The sequence below is a fragment of the Zophobas morio genome, unplaced genomic scaffold, assembly GCF_036711695.1.
Source record: "Zophobas morio isolate AGI-343-1 ecotype UQ-CSIRO unplaced genomic scaffold, CSIRO_AGI_Zmor_V1 ptg000022l, whole genome shotgun sequence".
In the NCBI taxonomy this organism is placed as follows: Eukaryota; Metazoa; Arthropoda; class Insecta; order Coleoptera; family Tenebrionidae; genus Zophobas; species Zophobas morio.
Genome location: NW_026972127.1, coordinates 919,929 through 947,879, shown reverse-complemented (window position 1 = coordinate 947,879; position 27,951 = coordinate 919,929). Strand labels below are relative to the sequence as shown.

Sequence of the window (27,951 nt, the reverse complement as noted above, 5' to 3'; positions counted from 1 at the left end):
TTTTACATACAAACAGATACCTAAGTGAACGAAACTTATATGCAAATTGTGACTTATTTACTAACACAATTTCGTGGCTATTTTGATTTCGAATGACGTTGGCGTGCATTCTAGAAGCATTTGTTTGCATTTTTATGTATTATATTTAACTTATTCATACAATCCCCCATTTTATGTAAAAACACGCTTAACTTATCAGTTTTCCACTGATTCATGTTGTTGATAAGTCGAAATTTTGAAGTCAAAGGTCTAAATCAGCCAACCTCATCAAACAAACAAACAAACAAAAAAAAATGAACGAAAACTTGACACCGATTTCTTCATTGACAGACCGCCGACCTTTGCCTATTCACGTGTCTTCTTTTCTCCTTTAGTTCCCATGAATCTCCATTGCATAACTCCTGGAACCTGGACACGCAGGATCTCACGTCTCACGTGTCGCCATTTCCCATCCCCCCTCCACTCGCGCTTGAACTTTGCGAAAGGTCCCCGTAGACGAAAATCCCTCGTCCTTGGCACGCCACTGCGCATGCCCCCCAGCACACATTCAATCGTGCATTTTTCGATGATCACTGAGCCGACGCCGCTGCCGGTGACATAAGCACGTTCTGTTTTGTGTAAAGTTAACTCATCGTCGACGAAAAAAAGTGAAAATTGTTGAAAATGGCGCTTTTCCGATTCACGGCATCGAAACTGGCGGAGGGTCAGGTATGTGTGTCACGACCTAATTTGGCCGTTTTATGTTATCACAACGAAGATATCGACGCCTCCAAATTCGGCACTCCAACAGCCGAAGCCGCCTTAAAGTGCTCGTTGTTTTAATGGTTTTATGGCGGGTTTAAATCACCCGCTTGGAGTACGGTAAACAGTTGGACGGAATCCAGTCTTGTGACTGTACTTTGTGACCCCAAAAGTTGGGGACCGTTCGAATGCTGATTTTGGGGAAAACCGAGCGACCACGTGAATCGATTTTTCCTCGTTTTACGACCATACAGCCACATTTAATTCCACAGTGATTTTTTCTGTGTATTTTTTTTTTATTATTTGTGCTCGTTACGTAAGACTACTACAAAGTCGTCAGTATTAACCTTAATACCGTGCACTTAATTAAAAATACCTGCGGTTTTAAACAAGTGGGTAAAAATATCCCTAGTACTTTTCCGTCTCCCTCAGATTTATTACTCGTGAAGGATATTCCCCAGTCAAGGATTTAAAAAATTCACCATTTCCTCCACAAAAACACGAAACCTAGCATGACAGTAATTGTGCTCGATCATTGAAATTGTACACTACTTAAGGTCATATTCTACTCCCAATTCGCGTCATTCTTGTTTACTCGCGAATGTTGGCAATTGTGTTGTTTTCCCGCGCTTGGTCGTAAAGCAGGTGATTTTGACACGTCGACGCCTACTTTCTCGTTTCGCGTGAAAATGCGAAACTGCGGTTAAAATCCCGATGACGTGAGTTCATTCAAACCGGTATTGACACATTGTGATACGTGTTTTCTTGAACAAATAAATTGCCCGAAAACAAAACAAATAATCCAATAAATACCAGTTCGTTGGATCAATAATTAAGTGCTAACATGTTTGAGATACACCTACATTGCTTTTTCGAATCTGTTGTTTTAGTAAACATTTGGGAGATATACAGGCGTAAAAATAACAGATTACGTTGCGAGATATGTTCTACCGTTTCATTGAGTTGTCACTTAAGTGCAAGAAATTAGTTTCGCATTGAACATTTTATCACCGGCTTAAGTCACCTTTAATGCATTAAGTACGGTTGCTTGGCAAGATAAACAAAATCGAGACACCAAAACCGCCAACAAGAATTACAAGTCAAAAATTGTCCTGTCGAAGTTGTCAACATGTTTTTGATATTTTAAGTTTTGTAATGACTTACCGTGATACTTTTTTTTTCAAACCAAAGAAAGAAGTTTGTGGAAGTATTTTTTTTATTGTTTTGACAACTAGATAGTTTCAGCAAGTGGCATTTCTGGCAAAAAAATGTTATATTATTAAGTTCAGGGACTTGGCCAAACTTTTTTGCAGTTGCATTGTTCGCCAAATTAATTTTGTTTTTTCATCTGTGGCTGTGTACGCAATTTTCAAAAATACAAAAAAATAATACCAATTTTGTGTTACCAGATAGAAGTAAATTTTTAAGTACTGTATTTTCTGTTTGTCGTCTGTCAGTGTCGGTTTTTATTAGACAGATAATCTCAGAAGCTACTAGATCGGTGGTTGTTACAAATATTGTGTCTAATAGTACTAACGTCACCTCAAATTTTTCGTAATAAAGACATTTAAATTTTATAAAATAACATCATTGTGTACTTGTAGTTTATGAATCCGCTTCAGTTTTTCCCCTAGGTATCCAGATTTTCACAAGAAAAAACATATTTATGTTCCAAGAATGAATTTTTGTTTTCTTATCACACTATACTTTTCTGCTGTTTATTCTCTCATTTTCGACATGTCTATTTCTCAGTCAATTTGTTTATATTTGTGGCCTTTTCGAAAATTTCTTCAATTTAGTTATATCCCGATTACCTTTTTGAAGCTCTGTCCCTATCCGTATAATTCTCCCTTTCTCTCTTTACAGTTTTCTTTCTCTCTATCTGTGGTTTATCTGGTGTTTTCTTCCTCCGTGTCTTTTCTTCCCGGTTGTCTTTTTCCTCTTTTTTATTCTTCCTCGTGTATCTTTGTCCCCCTCTCTTTCCCCATCTCTACTGTTCCTCTCAGTATTTATCGTCGTCTTTGTTCTTGTCTATTTTAATTTTGATTTGTCTTCCGTTTGTGTCTTTTCCCCCTTTGTCTTGTCTCTCCTACTGTATTTCTCCTCTTTGTTTTTCTCTCCAGTCCCTTTTTCCTGCTTTCTTTGTCCCTTTGTCTCTTTCTCCACCCTTGTCTTTGTCCCCTTCTATTTTTTGTCACATCTGCCTTTTTCTCTTTTTATATTTTACTTCTCTATTTTTCTCCTTTTCTGTTTTGCCCGCTTTCCTATTCTCCCTTTTTGTCTTTCTCCGCCTCTGCGTTTTTCCCCCTTCGACATTCCGATCTTCGTTTTCTATCTGTCGTTTCGTTTGTGTCTTTCTCTTTCTATGTCTTTATTCCCGTCTGTCTTTCTCTTCTTTCTTCTTCTTTATGTTTTGGCGCCTTCTTTTCCCACCTCTGTTGGTTTGCCTCTCTGTATTTCTCCCTTTCTCTTGTCTCTCTTTCTGTATTTCTCCACTTTGTGTTTCTCTCCGGTCCTTTTTTCCTGTTTTCTTCCTCTCCTTGTTTTTTTCTCCACCATTGCCTTTGTCCGCCTCCGCTTCTATTGTTTATCGCATTTGTCTTTCTCTATTTTGTTGTTTTGCCCGTCTATCTTTCTCCCCTTACGTCTTTCCATACTTCGGTTCTCTCTCCCCCTCTGTTTTTCCCCCTTCTGTTTTTTGGTTCTTTCTCGTTTTCTGTCTTTTTTGTTCTTCCTTGTGTCTTTGCTCCCCTGTCTTTCCCTACCTCTGTTCGTTTGTCTCTATATTTCTCTCTGTCTTTCTCCTTGTCCCTTCCCTTCTATTTTGTCACATTTGTCTTTCTCTACCTTGCAATTTCACCCGTCTAACTTCCTCCGCTTGTTTTCCCACTCTCTTATTCTCCCTTTCTATCTTTCTCCGCGTCTGTTTTTTCCCTTCTTCTGTTTTTCCGGTCTTCTTTCTCTATATCTGTCGTTCCTATCCTGTCCTCGTCGGTCTTTTCTTCCCGACTGTCTTTCTTCTCTGTTTTGTTCTTCCCTGTTTGTCTTTGCCCTCTATTTTTCCCTATCTTTATTGGTTTGCCTCTCTCTATTTTTTTTCGTGTCTTGTCCCTTTGTCTCTTTCTCCATCCTTGTCTTTCTTCCCTTCTACTTTTTTGTCACATCTGCCTTTCTCTCCTTTTGTTATTTTACTCGCGTATTTTTCTCCTCTTCTGTTTTCTCACTCTTCTATTCACCCTTTCTATCTGTCTCCGTCTCTGTCTTTTTCCCTCTTCTGATTTTCCGATCTTCTTTCTCTCTATCTGTCATTCCCTTCCTGTCCTTCTCCCTCTGTCTTTTCTTCCCGACTGTCTTTCTTCTTTTTTTTGTTCTTCCTTGTTTGTCTTTGCCCCCTATTTTTTCCCACCTCTGTTGGTTTACCTCTCTGTATTTTTCCCGTCTTTCTACCTATCTTCATTTTTTTAATTTTCGTTTATCTCTTTTTCCTCCTTCCTCTTGTCTGTCCTTCTATATTTCTCCTCTTGGTTCTTCTCCCCACCTGTCTTTTTTGTACCCTTGTCTCTTTCTACGTCCTTGTCTTCCTCCTCTTGTATTTTTTGTCACATCTGCCGTTCTCTCCTTTGTCATTTTAACCGCGTATTTTTCTCCTCTTCTCTTTTTCCACTCTCCTATTCTCCCTTTTTATCTTTCTCCACCTTTGTCTTTTTCCGCCTTCTGTTTTTCTCTCTATCTGCCGTTCTCCTCCTGTCTTTTCTTCCTTGTTTGTCTTTGCCCCCTATTTTTCCCCAACTCTGTTGGTTTGCCTCTCTGTATTTTTCCCGTTTTTCTCCCTATATTCATTTTTTTTTTAATTTTCGTTTGTCTTTGTCCTCGTTTCTGTGGTCTTTCCTTCTATATTTCTCCTCTTTGTTCTTCTCCCCATCTATCTTTCGGTCCAATCTCTTTTCCCCCGTTTTTTCTCCCCTTGTCTCTTTTTCCATCCTTGTCTTAGTTCCCTTCTTTTTTTTTGTCACATCTGCCATTCTCTCCTTTGTTATTTTACCCGCGTATCATTCTCATCTTCTGTTTCCCCACTCTCTTATTCACTCTTTCTATCTTTCTCTGCCTCTGTCTTTTCCCTCTTCTGTTTTTCCGGTCTTCTTTCTCTCTATCTGCGGTTTCCCCCCTGTCTTTTTCCCTTTGTTTTTTCTTCCCGATTGGCCTTCTTCTCTTTTTTATTGTTCCTTGTTTGTCTTTGCCCCCAATTTTTTTCCCCACCTCTGATGGTTTGCCTCTTTTTTTCCCTATCTTCATTTTTTTTAAATTTTCGTTTGTGTCTTTTTCCTCCTTTCTCTTGTCTGTCCTTCTATATTTCTCCTCTTGGTTCTTCTCCCCATCTGTCTTTTTGTACCCTTGTCTCTTTCTACGTCCTTGTCTTCCTTCTCTTCTATTTTTTGTCACATCTGCAGTTCTCTCTTTTGTCATTTTAACCGCGTATCTTTCTCCTCTTCTGTTTTTCCACTCTCCTATTCTCCCTTTTTATCTTTCTCCACCTTTGTCTTTTTCCGTCCACTGTTTTTCTCTCTATCTGTCGTTCTCCTCCTGTCTTTCCCCCCTGTATTTTTTTCCTTGTTTGTCTTTGCCCCCTATTTTTCCCCAACTCTGTTGGTTTGCCTCTCTGTATTTTTCCCGTCTTTCTCCCTATATGCATTTTTCTTTTTAATTTTCGTTTGTCGTCGTCCTCCTTTCTGTGGTCTTTCCTTCTATATTTCTCGTCGTTGTTCTTCTCCCCATCTATCTTTCTGTTCAATCTCTTTTTACCCGTTTTTTTCTCCCCTTGTCTCTTTTTCCATCCTTGTTTTAGTTCCCTTCTATTTTTTGTCACATCTGCCATTCTCTCCTTTGTTATTTTACCCGCGTATCATTCTCATCTTCTGTTTCCCCACTCTCCTATTCACTCTTTCTATCTTTCTCTGCCTCTGTCTTTTCCCTCTTCTGTTTTTCCGGTCTTCTTTCTCTCTATCTGCGGTTTCCCCCCTGTCTTTTTCCCTTTGTTTTTTCTTCCCGATTGGCCTTCTTCTCTTTTTTATTGTTCCTTGTTTGTCTTTGCCCCCAATTTTTTTCCCCACCTCTGATGGTTTGCCTCTCTTTTCCTCTATCTTCATTTTTTTTTATTTTCGTTTGTGTCTTTTTCCTCCTTTCTCTTGTCTGTCCTTCTATATTTCTCCTCTTGGTTCTTCTCCCCATCTGTCTTTTTGTACCCTTGTCTCTTTTTACGTCCTTGTCTTCCTTCTCTTGTATTTTTTATCACATCTGCCGTTCTCTCTTTTGTCATTTTAACCGCGTATTTTTCTCCTCTTCTATTTTTCCACTCTCCTATTCTCCCTTTTTATCTTTCTCCACCTTTGTCTTTTTCCGTCTTCTGTTTTTCTCTCTATCTGTCGTTCTCCTCCTGTCTTTTCTTCCTTGTTTATCTTTGCCCCCTATTTTTCCCCAACTTTGTTGGTTTGCGTCTCTGTATTTTTCCCGTCTTTCTCTCTATATTCATTTTTTTTTAATTTTCGTTTGTCTTTGTCCTCCTTTCTGTGGCCTTTCCTTCTATATTTCTCCTCGTTGTTCTTCTCCCCATCTATCTTTCTGTCCAATCTCTTTTTCCATCCTTGTCTTAGTCCTCTTCTATATTTTGTCACATCTGCCATTCTTTTCTTTGTTATTTTACCCGCGTATCATTCTCTTCTTCTGTTTCCCTACTCTCCTATTCACTCTTTCTATCTTTCTCCGCCTCTGTCTTTTCCCTCTTCTGTTTTTCCGGTCTTCTTTCTCTCTATCTGCGGTTTCCCCCTGTCTTTCTCCCTCTGTCTTTTCTTCCCGACTCCCCGTCTTCTCTTCTTTGTTCTTCCTTGTTTGTCTTTACCCCCTATTTTTTTTCTCCACCTCTGTTGGTTTGCCTATCTTTTTCCCTATCTTCATTTATTTTAATTTTCGTTTGTGTCTTTTTCTTCCTTTCTATTGTCTTTCCTTCTATATTTCTCCTCTTTGTACTTCTCCCCATCTGTCTTTCTGTCCAATCTCTTTTTCCCCATTTTTTTCTCCCCTTGTCTCTCTTTCCATCCTTGTCTTCCTTCCCTTCTATTTTTGTCACATCTGCCTTTCTCTCCTTTGTTATTTTACCCGCGTATCTTTCTTCTGTTCTGTTTTCCCACTCTCGTATTTTCCGTTTGTCTTTTGCCTCCTTCTGTCTTTCCGATCTTCTTTTTCTCTATTTGTCGTTTCCATCGTCTTTGCTTCCCTGTCTTTCTCCACCTCTGTTGATTTCCCCCTTTGTCTTGTCTTTCTTTCTGTATTTCACCTCTTTATTCTTCTTTCCATCTGTTTTGCTCTCCAGTCTCTCCACCCTTGTCTTTCTTTTGCACCATTTTTTCCCACATCTGCCTTTTTCTCCTTTGTTATTTTGCCCGTCTATATTTGACCTCTTCCGTCTTTTCACTTTTCCGTTCTTTCTTTCTGTCTTTTTCCTCCATTTGTCGTTTCATTCTTCTTTCTCTCTGTGTATTCTCTCTTTCTCTCCCTCTCTCCCCCCCTCTCTCTCTCTATCTGTCTCTCTTCCCTTCTATTTTTTATCACATCTGCTTTCTGCTCTCTTTCTGTATTTTTTTCCTCTTCTGTTTTCCGACTCTCATATTTTCCCTTCCTTGTCTTTCCCCACCTCTGTTTACCTCTCTGTATTTCTCTCCGTCTTTTTCCTTGTTCATCAATTTTCTTTTCTCTTTCGTTTGTCTTTTTCCCCTTTGTCTTCTCTTCTCTTCCCTTCTGTATTTCTCCTCTTTGTTCTTCTCCCCATCTCTCTTTCTCTCCAGTCTCCTTTTTTCCGTTTTCTTTCTCCCCTTGTCCCTTTCTCCATCCTTATCTTTCGTCCCTACTATTTTTATCACATCTGTTTTTCCCTCCTTTGGTAACTTGCCCGTTTATCTTTCTCTCCTTCCGTCTTTCCGTTCGTCGGTTCTCCGCATGTCATTTCCCATTTTTTTTTTTTGGTTCTTTCACGTTTTCTGTCGTTTCCCCCATGTTTTCCCCCCCCGGGTTCTCTCCCTAGCCGTCTTTCTCGTCTTTTTTGTTCTTCCTTGTGTCTTTGTTGTTGTCACATTTGTCATTCTCTCCTTTGCCATTTCACCCGTCTATTTTTCTCCTTTTCTGTTTTCCCACTCTCGTATTTTCCCTTTCTGTATTTTTTCCTCTTCTGTCTTTCCAATCTTCTTTTTCTCTATTTGTCGTTTCCCTCGTCTTTGCTGCCCTGTCTTTCCCCATCTCTCTTGGTTTGTCTCTCTGTATTTCTCTCCGTTTTTGTCGTTGTGCATCTCAATTTTCTTTTGTCTATTGTTTATGTCTTTTGCCTCTTTGTCTTCCCTTCCCTTCTGTATTTCACCTCTTTGTTCTTCTCCCCCTCATTCTTTCTCTCCAGTCTCCTTATTCCTGTTTTCTTACTCCCCTTGTCTCTTTCTCCGCCCGTGTCCCTTGCCCTTCTCTACTATTTTTTGTTACATCTGCCGTTTTCTCCTTTGTTATTTTTCTCTTCTTCCGTCTTTCCACTTTTCCGTCCTTCCTTTCTGTCTTTTCCCCCTTCCGTATTTTCGTTCTTCTTTCTCTCTCTCTGTCGTTTCCTTCTGTGTCTTTTTCCCCGGGTGTTTTTTTCTTCTTTTTTGTGTGTTTTATGCCCTCTATTTTTGCCTTTGCTGATTTCCCTCTCTGTATTTCGTTCCGTCTTTTTATTTGTCCGTCTTAATTTTCTTTTTTTTTTTTCGTTTGTGTTTTTCTGCGTCTGTCTTGTCTCTTCTTCTGTAGTTCTCCTCTTTGTTCTTTTCCCCATCTGTCTTTCTTTCCAAGCTCTTTTCTCCTGTTTTCTTTCCCCCAGTCTCCTTTATCCTGTTTTCTTTCTTGCCATGTCTCTTTCTCCATCCATGTCTTTAACCCTTCTCTTAGAGAAATTACATGAATTTTGAATTTTCCAAGTGGGATTGATTTTGAAAAATTTTGTGATGACGTCATCAAATTTTTGGAAGGGATGAACAGGTCATTCTGATTAGCGATTTATCGTGTTTCAGTAGGCAAAATTTCATAATCGGTTTTATAAGTTAAATTGTAAAATTTTGTTGTACCGTTTTGAATATTTTGATTTTTGGAATTAATTGTGAGGTTAGTTATCTGTCAAAATCGGCGGTTAACCGCATGAATCACGTTTACACTGAAATAAAAACCTCAAACTTATCCAGTTTAAAACAAGTTTATTTTTAGTAAGCACTGGTTATTTAAATCGAATTCTATATACCCAGAAGAACAAAATGGTATTTAATGATTTCTAGGTATGAAATTATCTTGTGCTAAAGCGTATTTTAATGAAACTGACAGTACACACAATAATTATAAGTTTGCTATAAATAAAATCAATGAAGTGAGCTTTGAATCAAAAACGGCAAAATCAATGATAAGTGAAGTGTTGATGGATCTTGCGGTTTTTTACATCAATTGTAAAACGAGTGATTCAAAAAGAACAATCACTGATAGCAACACAAAAGTGGACCCATTAACAAATCATTTTACTCCAATGACTCACTGGTCTTATCAACGTGACGTAAGTGCATTAGTAAAACTAATTTTCACGAAATAGAGGACAAACTTATCTACAAAAAAACGGACAATTACATAAAGTATGTTTAACTTTGACTGTTCGGTGGATTTCCCTTACATCACACTCCGGGATTAAAAAAATACTCGTGATTATCAACACAATCAGATAGGTCATTATCAAAAGATTAAGAAAATACCCCTCAAATAAAACAATAAAGCGAACCCACATATTTTGATCCCATTAAGAACGCGATCAAACGGAATTACTTTTATCTGTACGTGCAAAGATCAAAACATGCCAAACAACGGAGCCAAGTCCACTAATTGTATCACTTTTTTTTGTACGAAAATTTGTATAACAGTTACACAACTGATTAATTACGCTTGGGAGTCGCACAACTTGAAATTAAATCCGGCTTTCACGTGCGGTAGGTCAGCGTTATTTGTTTGTCCAAGGGCTACTCGATCACGTTGGCCGCACTCGGCGGCTTATCGCACCAACGAAGACCCGATCATGCCATAGTTCACCTCCAAAAGTTCGAACTGACATTGGTTTTTCGAATTCGGACACCATGAGATTGGTAAATGTGGCGTCGTCACGTGGTGGTTCTGAGTGAACTGGAGTTTATTTTGAGAGTTGGTTATCTGCTGTCGGTGCAGGATTCAAAGGTCCGCGCGTCCGTAACCTACGTCTGTTCTATTTTCAAACTTTGATATTGTTTACGGCGGTTTCGATTCGGGTCTAAATGCGTCGGTTAACGACAGCACTATTCTAATTTTGAGTGGTTTGGAGTTCCACAAGATCGTGGAGTTGTCTATTATCTGCGGCATGTCTGCTGATTATGTACTCGATGGAGTGTCTGGTTTATCTATAAACAATGGAAATTGTGACGGCAATTAATTGCCTCATTTATGGTTCCGTTGTTTATCTTTTTGTTTCAGTAGCACTCGAGCGAGTATCTTATCTGGAGTATTTGCGAAAGTGGGCGGTGTACTAATTAATTGACGTCGGTCGGGGATCCCTTTCATCTTGATTCCGGGAATAGGGAGCGACGTTACGTAAAAGTGACTTCGTTCACTTTGTTGGGTTGTGTAACCTGTGGGATATTCACGTGCACGAATTTGGTAGAAAAAAAATCAAAGACGAACACAGCTTGCCACACCCTTTCCCTCATTTTCGATTGATTCATGATTTATGACGTAGGGATTAGTTGCATAACTGGCGCTATAATCAAACGATCATGAATTGTAAAGATAAGGATAACACTGCAGTTTACAATTGTAGGGGTTATTAACGATAAAAAGCTTTGTTTCTGTCACATGATGTTTTTAATGGGAGTAGTTTTAAGACTCAGAGAAATTTGCGCAAAAATATGTATAAAATAAACTACTGGACCGATTGTTTTCACATTTTGTATGTATATTACTTAGATTTAGCTCTGACTTATTCCCATGAAAATTGTATTTTTTTAAATGGCATCAATGAAGAATGGAACAGAATAGAATAGATGGTAAAACGCTAACGAAAAATTGACTAATCATCCCCACCACCAATGGGATGACGTCATCTCCAAAATTTATATATTTTTTAATATTATAAAAGAAGATACTCCTGCAATTGTAGTTTTCCTTTTTGATTTTTCTGTTTTACAATGTTGCATTTTTTTTCATAAAAAAAAATCGTGAAACATGAAAATCGAAAAAAATTGGAAAATCGAATAAGTGTAAAAGTTTTAAAATCTAAAATTGAAAAACCGAAAAATTGAAAAAGTAAAGAAAATAAAAAGCCGTAACGCAAAATTGAAAAATTTAAAAATGAAACTACGTACAAAAAAAAATTGCAAACCGAAAAATTGAAAAAACGAAAAATTGAAAAGTCGAATAAATGTCTTAAAATCCAATAATTAAAAAATGGGAAAAATTCTAAAATCGTATTTTTGAAAAAATTTCATATTGAAAAAATTATCAGTACATATTTATAACGAAAACTAGAAAAACTGCAAATTAAAAATTGGAAAAATGAAAAATTGAAAAATCGACAGATTGAAACATCGAAAAATTTAAATCTTGAAACACAAAATCGACGAAAATTGAAAAATCGAAAAATTGAAAAATTGCAAAATTGAAGCGTTGAAAAACAAAAAATCGTGAAATATGAAAAAAAAAATGAATGCAAAAAGTGTAAAGAAGAAAAAAAGAATCGAATCGAAAAATTGGAAAACCTAAAAATTGCAAAATTGAATAAGTGAAAAACTTGAAATCTAAAATTGAAAAACTGAAAAATTCAAAAATTGAATAATTTCACATTGAAAAACCGAAAAATTGAAAACATAAAAAAAATAAAAAGCCGCAACGCAAAATTGAAGAAATGAAAAATTGCAAAATTTAAAATTGAAATTCTGGAATGCAACCCGTAAAATTGAAAATACAAAAAAAAAAAAAAATCGAAAAATCAAAAAGTCGAATTAATGTCATTCACTTATTAAAAAATGGAAAAATTCTAAAATAGTATTTTTGAAAAAATTAAATACTTAAAAAATTATTATTACATATTTAAAATGAAAACTAGAAAAACTGCAAATCAAAAATTGAAGAAACGAAAAGTTGAAAAATCATGAAACTGAAAAATCCAAAATGTGAAAAGTTTCACATCAAATCAAAAAATTTATAAATGGAGAAATCGAGTAATTACAAAATCAAAAAACTCAAGAAAAGAAAACTAAAAAAGTGAAAAAACGAAAATTTAAAAATCCACCAATCGTAAAATTCAAGAATTGCATTTCGGAAATTGAATAAATGAGAAATCGTAAAATCGAGAAATTGAAGAAACGGAAAATCGTAAAATCGACAAATTAAAAATAGGGAAACTGATCCAAGAATTGCAGATCTTAAAATTAAAAAGAAACTGATCAAACGAAAAATTGAAAAATCGAAGATTAAAAAAAATTGAAAAGTCGAAAAATCGTAACATCGAAAGGCCGAAAAATTGGAAAAACGAGAAATCGAAAAAATGTCAAATCGAGAAACTCGAAATTATCGAAAAATTGAAACATTGAAAAGTTGAAACATGAAAAATTAAAAATCCAAAAAATGAAAAATGGAAAAATTTAAATCCTGAAACAAAATCGACGAATAATTGAAAAATTGAAAATTTGATAATATGTAATAAATACATATTAAAGATTTAAAAAATAAAACATTGAAACGAAAAATTGAAAAATCATAAATCTGAAAAATCTGAAAGTTGAAAAATCGAAGAATTGAAAATTTTCACGTCAAATCCAAAAATTTATAAATGGAGAAATCGAGTAATTACAAATTCAAAAAACTCAAGAAAAGAAAAACTAAAAAAGTGAAGAAACGAAAATTTAAAAAATTAGAAACGGAAAATCGTAAAATCGACACATTAAAAATAGGGAAACTGATCCAAGAATTGCAGATCGAAAAATTAAAAAGAAACTGATCAAACGATAAATTGAAAAATCGAAGATTAAAAAAAATTGGAAAATCGAAAAAAGTAACATCGAAAGGCCGAAAAATCGAAAAATTGGAAAAACGAGAAATCGAAAAAATGTCAAATCCAGAAACTCTAAATTATCGAAAAATTGAAACATTGAAAAGTTGAAACACGAAAAATTAAAAATCCAAAAAATGAAAAATCGACAAATTGAAATATCGAAAAATTTAAATCTTGAAACACAAAATCGACGAATAATTGAAAAATCGAAAATTTGATAATAATAAATACATATTAAAAATTTAAACAATAAAACATTGAATCGAAAAATTGGAAAATCATAAATCTGAATCGAAGAATTGAAAATTTTCACGTCAAATCCAAAAATTTATAAATGGAGAAATCGAGTAATTACAAATTCAAAAAACTCAAGAAAAGAAAAGAAAAGCGAAAAAAGTGAAAAAACGAAAGTTTAATAATCCAGAAATCGTAAAATTCAAAAATTGCATTTCGCAAATTGAAGAAATGAAAAATCGTAAAATCTAGAAATTGAAGAAACGGAAAATCGTAAAATCGACACATTAAAAATAGGGAAACTGATCCAAGAATTGCAGATCGAAAAATTAAAAGGAAACTGATCAAACGAAAAATTGAAAAATCGAAGATTAAAAAAAAAATTGAAAAATCGAAAAATCGTAACATCGAAAGGCCGAAAAATCGAAAAATTGGAAAAACGAGAAATCGAAAAAATGTCAAATCCAGAAACTCTAAATTATCGAAAAATTGAAACATTGAAAAGTTGAAACACGAAAAATTAAAAATCCAAAAAATGAAAAATCGACAAATTGAAATATCTTGAAACACAAAATCGACGAATAATTGAAAAATCGAAAATTTGATAATAATAAATACATATTAAAAATTGAAAAAATAAAACATTGAAACGAAAAATTGAAAAATCATAAATCTGAAAAATCTGAAAGTTGAAAAATCGAAGAATTGAAAATTTTCACGTCAAATCCAAAAATTTAAAAATGGAGCAATCGAGTAATACAAAATCAAAAATTTGAAGAAACGAAAAACTAAAAATCTGAAAAAGAAATGAAAAATCGGAAAGTCGAGAAATTGAAGAAACGGAAAATCATAAAATCGAAAAATTAAAAGGAACTTGATGAAATGAACAATTGAAAATTCGAAGATTCAAAATCTTCGTATTTTCAATTTTTTGAAGGATCGAAAAATAGAAAAATCGAAAAATTGAAGTAATGAAAGAACTCAAAATCATCGGAAAGTTGAGAAAATGAAAAACTGAAAAATCGAGAAATCGAAAAATCGAAGAAATGTAAAACTGAACAATTAAAACATCGAAAAATTGAAACGCGGAAAATTAAAAATCTAAAACATGAAAAATCAACAAATTGAAAACAATCAAAATGAGATCAAAATATTGCAAATTGAAAAATCGAAATGTTGAAAACAAAAAATATTAAAAATCTAAAAAATAAAAAATTGAAGAAAGGAAAAATTGAAAAAACAAGAAATTGTAAATCGAACAATTGAAGAAGAGAAAAATTCAAAAATCCAAAATAAAAAAAAATATAATATCGAGAAATTAAAAATTGTAAAATCGAAAAATTGAAGAAACGGAAGGTTGTGAAATCGAAAAATCGGGGAATAAAATAATAACTGAATAACCGAAAAATTAAAATCGAGAAACTCAAAAATCAACGAAAAATTCAAAAATTGGCAAATAAATATGCAAAAAATTAAGAGTCGAAAAACTGAAGAAACGAAAAATTGTAAAGTCAAGAAAATGAAAATTGAGAAATCGAAAAACAGAAAAATTTAAAAAGGAAAAATTGAAAAATTAAAAAACAAAAAATTATAATATCGAAATTAGAAATTGCAAATCGAAAAATTGGAGAAACAGAAAATTGAAAAATCGAATAAATGTTTTGAAATCCAATAATTAAAAAATGAAAAATTCTAAAAAAGTCAAAAATTAAAGAATATGGAAGTTGAAAAATCGAAAAAATGAAAAATTTCACATCAAATCAAAAAACTGAGGAAACGAAACACTAAAAAGCTGAAAAATCGAAAAAACGAAACATTAAAAATCGAGAAATCGAAAAATTAAAAATAAGGAAACCGATCCAAGAATTGCAAATCGAAGAATTGAAGAAGGAAATTGAAGTGAAAAATTAAAAAATCTAGAAATCGAAAAATTGTAAAATTGAAAAATCGGAAAACTGAAACTGAAAAATTTTAAATGGGGAAACTCAAAATCGAGAAATTGAAAAACCGAGAAATCCAAAAAAATATAAAATTGAGAAACTGCAAATCATCGAACCAGTGAAACATCGAAAAGTTGAAAACAAGAAATACCTATATATTAAAAATATAAAAAATAAAAAATTGAAGAAACGAGATATTGAAAAATCGAAAATTATAAAGTAGAAAAATTGAAAAATCTAAAACTGAAATTACTAAAAATTAAAAAATCAAAGTTGAAAAATCGAAAAATTGCAAATAGAAAAATTGACCAATTTCACGTCAAATAAAAAATTTCAAAATGGAGAAATTGAGTCATTACCACTGGGCGGAAAAATATCTTACGGATGCAATTCCCCAGTTGAAGCAAGGTGTGTTTTACGGCGAGTAGCGGGGACGCTTTGATCTGGTCCACAAGGTCCGTAGCCAGTGCGTCGCTTGGAGTGTTTACAGCTTGTTAAAAAATTACTTCTATATTACTATATTACTTCAAATAAAAATACTCGATGCCCTTTTTAATTTTTCAAACACAGGACCACAGATTTGTGATCTTGAAATGTTATATTATGTTGATATAGTCCAAAAGAAAAATATATTTGTAATCAAACTATCGCCGCGACAGCACTGGATCTAGCGTATGAAACACAATTCCGCCCGTTGGTCATTACAAAATCAAAAAATTGAAGAAACAAAAAACTGAAAAATCTAAAAAACAAAAAATTAGAAATAGAGAAATCGAAAAATTGTGAAATTTAAAAATTGCATTTCGAAAATTGGAGAAACGGAAAATCGTAAAGTCGAAAAATTAAAAATAAGGAAACTGATCCAAGAATTGCAAATCGGAAAAGTAAAAGGAAACTGATGAAATGAAAAAGAAGATTCAAAAACTGAAGGATCGAAAAATTTAAGTAATGAAAAATTGAAACCATGAAAAATTGAAAAAATGAGAAATGAACAAATTGTAAAATGGAGAAACTCCAAATAATCGAACAATTGAAACATCGAAAAGTTGAATATCGAAAGATTAAAAATCTAAAAAATGAAAAATCAACAAATTGAAGAAACGAAAAATGGAAACATCGAAAACTTGAGAAAAGAAGAAATCAAAAAGTTGCAAATCGAAAAATTGAAGAAATGAAAAATATAAAAATCGAGGAATAAAATAACAACTGAACAATCGAAAAATTAAAATCGAGAAACTCAAAATCAACGAAAAATTCAAAAATTGGCAAATTAAATACTTATGCAAAAAATGAAGAAAAGAAACATCGAAAAATTAAACCGAAAAAGTCAAAATGGATGAAAAATTGAAAAATCGAAAAATAAAAAAATCTAAAAATTGTAAAATCAAGAAAATAAAAATTACTTCAAAGATAAGATATTATGGACAGGGGCGGACTCGGCCATCTGGAAATTAGGAATTTTCCAGAGGCGCCAGTAACTCTGATACACCAGAACGCAAAATTTTACAAACTTTTAAAAGAAGCAAAATTTCGGCCTTTCAGACCCCGGTCTAAATTTTTCCCGCGCTGGTTCACCAGGTCCAGTCCGCCCCTGGATCGGACGAAGCCAAGTTAATAACCGCTAAATGCGTACAATCATGCTTACAATAAATTAAAACTATAGGTTTGATAATTTATCAAACAAATAGTTGTTTAAAAGCAATGAAAATGTTGTTGCTATTGTTGTACTAACGATATTAGCAACATCAAAGTACTACTCAGACAGTCAATAAACATTTGTTTTAACAGTCCATTTAGGTCTTACCCTCTTTTTAAGCGATTCAATTTAAACATATATTTAATTTTTTTAATGACGTCATCGGTTTTTTGGAGGAGATGACTAAATAAATTTTACGGAGCATTAAATTCGTGTTAGTATAAATAAATAAATATAATAATATAATAATTGAGCTTAAATCTTAAGAAGCTTAAGAAGTTTCTATAATTTCTCAAAATTCCAGTATTTTGAAAAAATAATTGAAGAAATAAATAATAATCAAAAAATTAATTCGAACGAAGCGTACAGTGCAATTACGTAGAATATAAATTCCACAGTGAAAATAATAATAAGAAAAAAATGAGGCCATATCTAATCTACGCCGATTTACTTAATTCAATTAAAAAAAAATAATAATAACAGATTATTGCTAAATCAGACAAACAAAAATAAGATAAAAACACAATAGTGAAAAAATTATGTTTTTCTTTATTATTAAACTAAAAATGACAAAATGACAAAACATTAACAACACGTTTCTTTTCCAGAAAATCGTCCCTCAGGTATCCGTAATCTTAAGACAGCTCAGTGACGCGTCGACCGATCTCAAGGCGGTTCTCGCCGCCAAAATTCCCAAAGAACAAGAACGGGTCAAAAACTTCCGTAAAAACTACGGAGGCCAAAAAGTTGGAGAAGTTACCGTCGACATGGTAAAACCCCCACTTCGCCCAACCCCCACTAACCCTTTGTCCCTAGATGTACGGAGGTATGCGCGGTATCAAAGGTCTAGTCTGCGAAACGTCAGTCCTCGACCCCGACGAAGGCATCCGTTTTCGCGGTTACTCAATCCCCGAGTGCCAAAAACTCCTCCCCAAAGCCCCCGGCGGCAACGAGCCCCTCCCCGAAGGCCTGTTCTGGTTGCTGATCACCGGAGACGTCCCCACGGAGGGCCAGGTCAGGGCCATTTCCAAAGAATGGGCGGAACGTGCCGAGCTGCCGGCTCACGTGGTCACCCTCCTGAACAACCTCCCCACAAACGTGCACCCGATGTCGCAGTTTGCGGCGGCGGTGACGGTCCTGAACAGCGAGAGTAAATTCGCCAAGGCGTACTCGAGTGGAGTGCACAAGTCGAAATACTGGGAGGTGAGTCGAGTGGTCGCAGTGGAAGGAGGGTAACTGGATTTTTTTAGTATGTTTATGAGGATTCCATGGATTTAATCGCCAAGTTGCCGGTCATCGCGGCCACCATTTATCGTAATAGTTTCAAGGACGGGTCAGGAATTGGTGCCATTGATACTTCAAAGGATTGGAGTTATAATTTCACTCAGATGTTGGGTTATGATAACCCTGAATTTATTGAACTTATGAGATTATATTTAACTATTCACAGGTAAGATATCGAGGGTTTTAGAGTGATTTGAGGCTGCGCATGATCATTTAATATAAAATAAATATCTAAAGAAGGTATGCAACTTACATTACACGTGTGCCATCCAGTTCACACAAACACTTTGTTTATGGCTTCTGTGAGTTCGACGGCCTTTAAAAATATTAAAATATTATGGTTTTTAACTAAGGTAGCCCGTTTTTTAAGTGGGATAAATGTAAATGTGATCAACTTTTAAAAGTTTCACATGAATCGCTAAATGTCATTCACATCAGGCTTGCCTGGAGCGTAGTTCCATAACGAAAATAACTAGGTCAATTTGTGACTGCCCACAAGCTGGATTTTCGGCCAAAAATGAGAAATTTTTCTGTTTCATCACCATTTACTTAGTTCAACACCGCATTTAATGCAGTCTTAAAATCAGATTTTGTGTTGGTCTTACTCTTGAACACCTGAAATGGGACACTATTTTGACATTTTTGGTACCAACCCATAACCGAAAGGCACTAGACACATAGAAAATGACTGTCTTTTGGAGTCAAATATTAGGATAAAAAAATTTTGATTCTTAATTGGCTTTGATTGACGATACGAAAAAATCAATTGGCTTATACAAAATAAAAATCAAAGTTTATTTACTTTGACTTTTATTACCTTATAGTCACGCACTTGAAATAAAAAAAAAGACTATAAAATTTTCAGTGCTGGTGGTATTGACTTAACCTCACATTCGCGTGACACCGTGACAAGAAGCGGTTTTCTTGCGCGTAAGCGCGCTATTTTTGTTTACTAATAAAATTTTACTACCTAAAAATGTTTAATCCATAAAACCATAAATCTAGGCTTTTCGAATGTTTGATCGACTTTATTATTATTATCTAAAATTGTCAAATTTAGTCATTTTTTAGGGAGTTTAGTTAGAATTATTTTCAAATAAATGTTGTGACGTTTTCGGATTTCATTAATCTTTCTGTAAAATCGTTCTGACGTAATAGTGACGTCAGTGTGGGATTTGATGAATTAAGGGTATTGAAGGGCGTGGGATTAAGAGACCTAGATTAGTGGGTCGTGGATTAGAAGGATTGAGGTGAATTAAGAACCGAATATCTGCTGATTCGAAGAAATCTATTTTAAGAAGAAAATAGAATAAAGCTGATATGAGTTCGAAATGATGACAGAAGATTCAAATGTCAGCTATTAGAAGGTAGAGGAATTTGGGTTTCCGGGTTTAAGGTTAAAGGTGGAAGTTAAAAAACGTGATCTTGAGAAGATTCTAGAAGAAAAAGATGGAACAATTTTGAGGACAATTTGGCTCTAAGAAAAAGTCGTGAACAAGTGACTTTCATGAATTCCTAGAACATTTGTAGAACTAGAAGTGAAAAATCTAGATCAACTGGAAATAAAAATGACACATAATATATGATTAAAGAAAGCTACAACTACATTGAGAAAATTCTGGAAGATTTCATTTCATCTGCGAATTTCTACAGATATTGTAGGAGATTCTAGAGGATTCAAAAACCAGAAGTGCCATTTAAGAAGACGTCATCATGAGATTTTAGAACAATGGAGAATTAATAGTGCAATTCCAAAGAAAAAAGCTAGGAATTTCAAAGTTTGAAGAAGAATTGAAGAAAAAAACATATTCTAGAATTCTGTACGGAAAAGAGAAGATGTAGAATAATTTCAACTTCAGGGTGGAATTGAGATGAATATGGAAAACAGTGTACGTTCGACATGATTCGACAAGACTTATTGTAACTTCGGTTGAAGAAAGAAGGAAGTTAACCTGAATTCGTATTGAATTGGATCCAGAAACGAGAAGAAACAGAAAATTTTAGAAGGATAGAAGTGAGAACAAATGTCGAATAAGAGATGTTTCAATTTCAGGATGAGAATATATTCTGAAGAAATACTCCCTAGAAGATTCTAGAGGAATGCTAGAGAAGTTTACTTTGGAAACGTAATCGTACACAAGTAATAGATTTTGATTGGGAAATGAGAAGAGCCAGGAGAATTTGACTGTGAGAAAAAGGTCGCAAACGAGTGAGTTTCCATGAATTTCTAGAACATTCGCAGAATTAGAAGTAAAAAACCTAGATCAACTGGAAATAAAAATGACACATAATATATGATTAAAGAAAGCTACAACTACATTGAGGAAATTCTGGAAGATTTCATTTAATCTGGGAATTTCTACAGATATTGAAGGAGATTCTAGAAGATTCAAAAACCAGAAGTGCCATCTTAGAAGACGTCATCATAAGATTTTAGAACAATGGAGAATTAATAGTGCAATTACAAAGAAAAAAGGTAGGAATTTCAAAGTTTGAAGAAGAATTGAAGAAAAAAACATTCTAGAATTCTGTACGGAAAAGAGAAGATGTAGAATAATTTCAACTTCAGGGTGGAATTGAGATGAAATGGAAAACAGTGTATGTTCGACGTGATTCTACAAGACTTATTGTAACCTGGGTTGAAGAAAGAAGGAAGTTAACCTGAATTCGTAAAGGTTTCTGAAGAATTGGATCCAGAACGAGAAGAAACAGAAAATTTTAGAAGGATAGAAGTGAAAACAAATGTCGAATAAGAGATGTTTCAATTTCAAGATGAGAATATATTCTGAAGAAATACTTCCTAGAAGATTCTAGAGGAATGCTAGAGAAGTTTACTTTGGAAACGTAATCGTACACAGGTAATAGATTTTGATTGGGAAATGAAAAGAGCCAGGAGAATTTGACTGCGAGAAAAAGGTCGCAAACGAGTGAGTTTCCATGAATTTCTAGAACATTCGCAGAACTAGAAGTGAAAAATGTAGATCAACTGGAAATAAAAATGACACATAATAATGATTAAAGAAACCTACAAGTACATTGAGGAAATTCTGGAAGATTTCATTTAATCTGGAAATTTCTACAGATATTGTAGGAGATTCTAGAAGATTCAAAAACCAGAAGGGGCATCTAAGAAGACGTCATCGTAAGATTTTAGAACAGTGGAGAATGAAGACTGTAATTTCAAAGAAAAAAGATAGGAATTTCAAAGTTTGAAGAAGAATTGAAGAAAAAAACATTCTAGAATTCTGTACGGAAAAGAGAAGATGTAGAATAATTTCAACTTCAGGGTGGAATTGAGATGAAATGGAAAACAGTGTATGTTCGACGTGATTCTACAAGACTTATTGTAACCTGGGTTGAAGAAAGAAGGAAGTTAACCTGAATTCGTAAAGGTTTCTGAAGAATTGGATCCAGAACGAGAAGAAACAGAAAATTTTAGAAGGATAGAAGTGAAAACAAATGTCGAATAAGAGATGTTTCAATTTCAAGATGAGAATATATTCTGAAGAAATACTTCCTAGAAGATTCTAGAGGAATGCTAGAGAAGTTTACTTTGGAAACGTAATCGTACACAGGTAATAGATTTTGATTGGGAAATGAGAAGAGCCGGGAGAATTTGACTGTGAGAAAAAGGTCGCAAACGAGTGAGTTTCCATGAATTTCTAGAACATTCGCAGAACTAGAAGTGAAAAATCTAGATCAACTGGAAATAAAAATGACACATAATATATGATTAAAGAAAGCTACAACTACGTTGAGGAAATTCTGGAAGATTTCATTTAATCTGGAAATTTCTACAGATATTGTAGGAGATTCTAGAAGATTCAAAAACCAGAAGTGCCATCTAAGAAGACGTTATCATAAGATTTTAGAACAATGTAAAATTAATAGTACAATTCCAAAGAAAAAAGCTAGGAATTTCAAAGTTTGAAGAAGAATTGTAGAAAAAAACATATTCTAGAATTCTGTACGGAAAAGAGAAGATGTAGAATAATTTCAACTTCAGGGTGGAATTGAGATGAATATGGAAAACAGTGTACGTTCGACATGATTCTACAAGACTTATTGTAACCTCGGTTGAAGAAAGAAGGAAGTTAACCTGAATTCGTAAAGGTTTCTGAAGAATTGGATCCAGAACGAGAAGAAACAGAAAATTTTAGAAGGATAGAAGTGAAAACAAATGTCGAATAAGAGATGTTTCAATTTCAAGATGAGAATAGATTGTGAAGAAATACTTCCTAGAAGATTCTAGAGGAATGCTAGAGAAGTTTACTTTGGAAACGTAATCGTACACAGGTAATAGATTTTGATTGGGAAATGAGAAGAGCCAGGAGAATTTGACTGCGAGAAAAAGGCCGCAAACGAGTGAGTTTCCATGAATTCCTAGAACATTCGCAGAACTAGAAGTGAAAAATCTAGATCAACTGGAAATAAAAATGACATAATAATGATTACAGAAAGCTACAACTACATTGAGGAAATTCTGGAAGATTTCATTTAATCTGGGAATTTCTACAGATATTGTAAGCGATTCTAGAAGATTCAAAAACCAGAAGTGCCATCTAAGAAGACGTCATCATAAGATTTTAGAACAATGGAGAATTAATAGTGCAGTTCCAAAGAAAAAAGCGGGAAATTTCAAAGTTTGAAGAAGAATTGAAGAAAAAAAACATTCTAGAATTCTGTACGGAAAAGAGAAGATGTAGAATAATTTCAACTTCAGGGTGGAATTGAGATGAATATGGAAAACAGTGTATGTTCGACATGATTCTACAAGATTTATTGTAACCTCGGTTGAAGAAAGAAGGAAGTTAACCTGAATTCGTAAAGGTTTCTGAAGAATTGGATCCAGAACGAGAAGAAACAGAAAATTTTAGAAGGATAGAAGTGAGAACAAATGTCGAATAAGAGAGGTTTCAATTTCAAGATGAGAATATATTCTGAAGAAATACTTCCTAGAAGATTCTAGAGGAATGCTAGAGAAGTTTACTTTGGAAACGTAATCGTACACAAGTAATAGATTTTGATTGGAAAATGAGAAGAGCCAGGAGAATTTGATTGCGAGAAAAAGGCCGCAAACGAGTGAGTTTCCATGAATTCCTAGAACATTCGCAGAACTAGAAGTGAAAAATCTAGATCAACTGGAAATAAAAATGACATAATAATGATTACAGAAAGCTACAACTACATTGAGGAAATTCTGGAAGATTTCATTTAATCTAGGAATTTCTACAGATATTGTAGGAGATTCTAGAAGATTCAAAAACCAGAAGTGCCATCTAAGAAGACGTCATCATAAGATTTTAGAACAATTGAGAATTAATAGTGCAATTACAAAGAAAAAAGCTAGGAATTTCAAAGCTTGAAGAAGAATTGAAGAAAAAAACATATTCTAGAATTCTGTACGGAAAAGAGAAGATGTAGAATAATTTCAACTTCAGGGTGGAATTGAGAGGAATATGGAAAATAGTGTACGTTCGACATGATTCTACAAGACTTATTCTAACCTCGGTTGAAGAAAGAAGGAAGTTAATCTGAATTCGTAAAGGTTTCTGAAGAATTGGATCCAGAAACGAGAAGAAACAGAAAATTTTAGAAGGATAGAAGTGAAAACAAATGTCGAATAAGAGATGTTTCAATTTCAAGATGAGAATAGATTCTGAAGAAATACTTCCTAGAAGATTCTAGAGGAATGCTAGAGAAGTTCACTTTGGAAACATAATCGTACACAGGTAATAGATTTTGATTGGGAAATCAGAAGAGCCAGGAGAATTTGATTGTGAGAAAAAGGTCGCAAACGAGTGAGTTTCCATGAATTTCTAGAACATTCGCAGAACTAGAAGTGAAAAATCTAGATCAACTGGAATTAAAAATGACACATAATATATGATTAAAGAAAGCTACAACTACATTGAGGAAATTTTAGAAGGTTCCATTCACAAAGAACATTAATCTGGTAATTTCTACAGATGTTCTAAGGCGATTCTAGAAGATTCAAAAACCAGAAGTATCACCTAAAAATACAGGAAGCGGTAAGCTGAAAGTTGGCGAAGAATCTAGAACATTTCTTTTTAGAAGAAAGAACATTATCTTAAACGTGTAGAATACCTCGACTGTCAAATGGAAGGGTCAAAGACCGGAAGAAAATTTGTATAACTTTTTATTGACAAAAAATGGATAAGAAGACCTGACACAACACACTTTTCACTCAAAACCTGTAGAATAAATATCTTTTTGTTCAAAATTTTTTTAATGAAGACCTGAAAACTTGCAAAACCGTTATATTAACTATTTTTTTAATTTTTGGTTAGTTAAATTCAGTTACTAAACCAGTCGCTTCAATAAAATTCGGCAACTTGCTTATTGTTATTTTAAAACCCGTAATGCCAACCGTAGTCCATTACTTCCAGCCAACTCTAAACCAACATATTTTCACTCTCATAGGCCCTTTTTCTTTGCTTCTCGGGCGGAAAATTAAAAAATCATCGCATTTTCTTCTTTCCAGTGATCACGAAGGTGGCAACGTGTCCGCCCACACCACCCACCTGGTGGGCTCAGCTCTGAGCGACCCCTACTTATCTTTCGCCGCCGGCATGAACGGCCTCGCCGGCCCCCTCCACGGCCTCGCTAACCAGGAAGTCCTCCTCTGGTTGCAAAAGCTGCGCCAGCAGGTCGGCGACAAAGCCACCGAGGAGCAACTCAAAGAGTTCATTTGGAAGACCCTGAAATCGGGCCAAGTCGTACCTGGCTACGGCCACGCCGTCCTGAGGAAGACAGACCCGCGATACACCTGCCAGAGAGAGTTCGCCTTGAAGCACCTACCCAGCGACCCACTCTTCCAGGTACATACACCCTCACCAGAAACCACATCAAAGTGACACTGACTGACGTAAATCTGACACTTTCTTTCCAGCTGGTGTCCAACGTCTTCAAGGTGGTCCCTCCCATCCTCCTCGAACTCGGCAAGGTGAAGAACCCCTGGCCTAACGTGGACGCCCACTCCGGCGTTCTTTTACAGTATTACGGACTCAAAGAGATGAACTACTACACGGTTCTGTTCGGAGTGTCCCGAGCGCTGGGAGTGCTGGCGTCGCTGGTCTGGGACCGCGCGCTGGGTTTGCCCATCGAGAGGCCCAAGTCGTTGTCAACGGACGGTCTAATGAAGGCTCTGAAAGCTGCTTAAGTCACACGCCACGCCCACACTGTACTTAAATCATACTTATGTTTCTTAGGTTACTGGAATGGAAGAACGCGTCTTTCGTATTGTTACAGTTGTGTTGAACTCTTCTTTGATTCCAGTAAGAGCAAGTGTTCATGTTTAGGGGGGGGAATGTCTGAAATTTGAGAAATTCGAGAAATTCGAGCGTCCGGTACAGTCTGGGGGTTTTTGATCGCTACTAGTGGATGCTTGTCGAAACTGTTATACTTGTTGTAGTAAGATTTTTAAAATTTTCCGAAGATCGGCTTTCTTGTAGCCTTTTATTGTTTGTTGTTAATTTTAACAAGTCTTATTTATTTTATTTATATAGTACGCAGCTACCGGTAAAAATTTCATTGTCAGTAAGGAGTTTTAGCTGTGGATATTTATTTCGATAGCCTGTTCTGTAGGCGTTTGAATACTGTACAGTTTTATCATTCTAGGCGCACTTGTAAACAATCAACAAATAAGACAATATACACTCATATCATCGCCATTTAATGTCTTATTTAAAATTTGCTCACTTTTCATTGTTGGTGTACAAATTCAGTGGTAGTTTTATAAGAATCGGAACTTAATAAATTTCAGTTTCATATAACGGTTTGTGTGTGATGAGTCTGTCGAAACCTAACCTCGAGAGGTCGATGGTTTGGAATTTGCCGTCGAGGAGGAGCTCGGCGATGGCGAGACCCACGGCTGGGGACTGCTGAATACCTAAAAACACGACAATTGTCAACATCTTTTAGCAACAATGTTTTTGGAGGAGAGAGTGGGGAGGACCAGCATCTGCATTGAGCATTATATTCACAGTTAGTCAAAAAAATAGTTACTAAAAGGACTTTACCATGACCGCTGAAGCCTGTTGCAAAATACAAATTCTTATAAACATTGTGACCTCCTATAATACCGTTCTCGTCGAAAGTGTTATATTCGTAGTACCCTCCCCAGGCACCTTTAACCTAAAAACGGACTTTATTAATTCTATTAACTCGTTTGACAACGAACCTTAAGGCTCTCAAACGCTGGTATCCTCTTAGCCAAAAGTGTCCACAAATACCGATCAAAAAAGTCAAAATCGACGTCCAAATTCTCAGTTGTGGGTTCATCCTCAGGCTTAGGAGACGCCCCTCCAATGTATGAAACCCCATCATTCCTAAAGTACGCCCCCGTGAAATCTATAGTCAGTGGGGACCTCAAAGGAGGGGCTTTCGTACCTTGACTATCAAACCTATAGACGAAGCGCTTCCTAAAATCACCCAATTACCCCAAACTTCACACACTTTCAAAGAGACCTTTTTTCGACGGGTAGAGGCACCGCTAAACCACCTGACCCCAGTCCAATTCTAGCCAACTTCGCGATCTTCCCAGACTCTGCCCCAGCTGCTAAGACACACGAATCAAACTGAAGAGTTTGTTCTTCTTTGCTGGGTAACCGGACCTAAACTGACTCGTGTACTAGAAGAACGGAAGAAAACTCACTCAGTCTTACTTTGACCCCCTGGGGCTCACCACTGACACCAAAAACAAAATCTACTATTTCCCCTTGGACGAACGTGGCTCCTTTCCCCGCAGCGCCCCGTTTTAGCAAAGACAGCAGCCCCCATGGGTCAAACCAGCCCTCTTTATCGCACCCGAGACACCCTAGTTCCACGTCGTCGACATTCAGCCACCGAAACCTTTCCTGGAGCTGCCGTTTGGACAACAGTGTGTTCGTAGCCCCCAGTTTTGTCTGTAGTTGGAAGTTTTGGTCCAGTTGGGGGGCTCCTTTTTCGCTTGCTAGTATCAAGTAGCCGTAAGGCATGTACGAAATGTCGGCCTCTGGTCCGAATCGTTCTTTGAGGTTTTGGATGAATCTGGCACCGAACAGAGACATCTGGATGTTTTCGGGGACCGAGAATTGTTGGCGGATTCCTCCGACTGACAAAGCTGTGGAGCACTTGGAGTACTAAAATTTGTGTGTTAATGAGGTGTAGAAAAATATTGGGAGTGTTACAACCGTTGGGTCTTTTTCTATGACTGTGACGTTGACGTTTTGAGAGCTTTTGGACGATTTTTCTTTCAGCCAGTAGGCCACAGAGGAGCCCATAGCGCCGCCTCCGATGACGACGACATTGTTGGAGTACAAACGCTGTAGTACTGTGGTGACAATTTGGTTATCACTTGTTTTGTTAAAAGAGTTGGAAGTGCGCAATAGTTTGGATGGTAACTTTGAGAACATCTCTGATCTACTAGTTTTGAAAGTGGTACAAAGTGTGTTATAAATAATGAAGTGTTGTATACAATGTTATCTCTCTAATGGTGTTCGTTAGTAACTTGACTTATCATTATTTAACAAAGCTAATCTCTTCTTATACACAATTGATACATAAACGCATTGGATTATTATTGTTATTTTTTGTTTGTGAGGGGATTTAGTGTGACGTTTTTCTCGTGGAGCAGACGTTTACTTGTTCAGTTCTTGCGTAAAAGAGGATATATAAAATCTTAAAGTACATATTTGATGGTAATCATTTTTTGTTTCTTGTACAAAAGGCACGTGCTGCGGATTTTTAGGTTTAGAAAAATATATTTTGTGTGGCGCCCTCTACCGGACAATAGAGAAAGGACAATGTTTAAATGTCAGTTTCGTGTAGAGAATATTGGGTAAAAAAGGCGGCTAGTTGGGTCACCGTTCTCTTAAAACTTTGCTTCTTAATCATTCTAATTATTGTTAGGGTGTTTGGGTGTTATTAAAAATTAC

General features: G+C 35.4%; 2 protein-coding genes across 2 annotated transcripts; one reads left to right on the top strand and one right to left on the bottom strand.

Annotated features, from left to right (window-relative positions):
• Positions 1-551: 551 nt before the first annotated feature.
• On the top strand, positions 552-25,707 carry LOC135133410 (probable citrate synthase 2, mitochondrial). Its single transcript, XM_064061791.1, has 6 exons — positions 552-708; positions 17,338-17,499; positions 17,546-17,932; positions 17,980-18,179; positions 24,519-24,855; positions 24,927-25,707. Exons 1-6 carry the CDS (start codon positions 664-666, stop codon positions 25,194-25,196), a joined length of 1,401 nt encoding a protein of 466 aa, XP_063917861.1. The 5' UTR covers positions 552-663; the 3' UTR covers positions 25,197-25,707.
• LOC135133411 (FAD-dependent oxidoreductase domain-containing protein 1-like) lies at positions 25,693-27,483 on the bottom strand. Its single transcript, XM_064061792.1, has 6 exons — positions 27,208-27,483; positions 26,701-27,156; positions 26,504-26,649; positions 26,217-26,457; positions 26,056-26,170; positions 25,693-25,925 (listed from the first exon to the last, which is right to left on the bottom strand). The coding sequence occupies exons 1-6, from the start codon at positions 27,427-27,429 to the stop codon at positions 25,786-25,788; spliced, it is 1,320 nt and encodes a 439-aa protein (XP_063917862.1). The 5' UTR covers positions 27,430-27,483; the 3' UTR covers positions 25,693-25,785.
• Positions 27,484-27,951: the final 468 nt, after the last annotated feature.

Bases quoted from the DNA above. Each gene is read 5' to 3' on its own strand.
- LOC135133411 (XM_064061792.1), bottom strand. From the start codon at position 27,429: ATGTTCTCAAAGTTACCATCCAAACTATTGCGCACTTCCAACTCTTTT. The intron at 26,171-26,216 runs GTTCGTTGTCAA...GTCCGTTTTTAG, and splicing joins CAGCGTTTGAGAGCCTTAAG to GTTAAAGGTGCCTGGGGAGG. The intron at 25,926-26,055 runs GTAAAGTCCTTT...TCGTGTTTTTAG, and splicing joins AACAGGCTTCAGCGGTCATG to GTATTCAGCAGTCCCCAGCC.
- LOC135133410 (XM_064061791.1), top strand. From the start codon at position 664: ATGGCGCTTTTCCGATTCACGGCATCGAAACTGGCGGAGGGTCAG. The intron at 709-17,337 runs GTATGTGTGTCA...TTTCTTTTCCAG, and splicing joins CGAAACTGGCGGAGGGTCAG to AAAATCGTCCCTCAGGTATC. The intron at 17,933-17,979 runs GTGAGTCGAGTG...GGATTTTTTTAG, and splicing joins ACAAGTCGAAATACTGGGAG to TATGTTTATGAGGATTCCAT.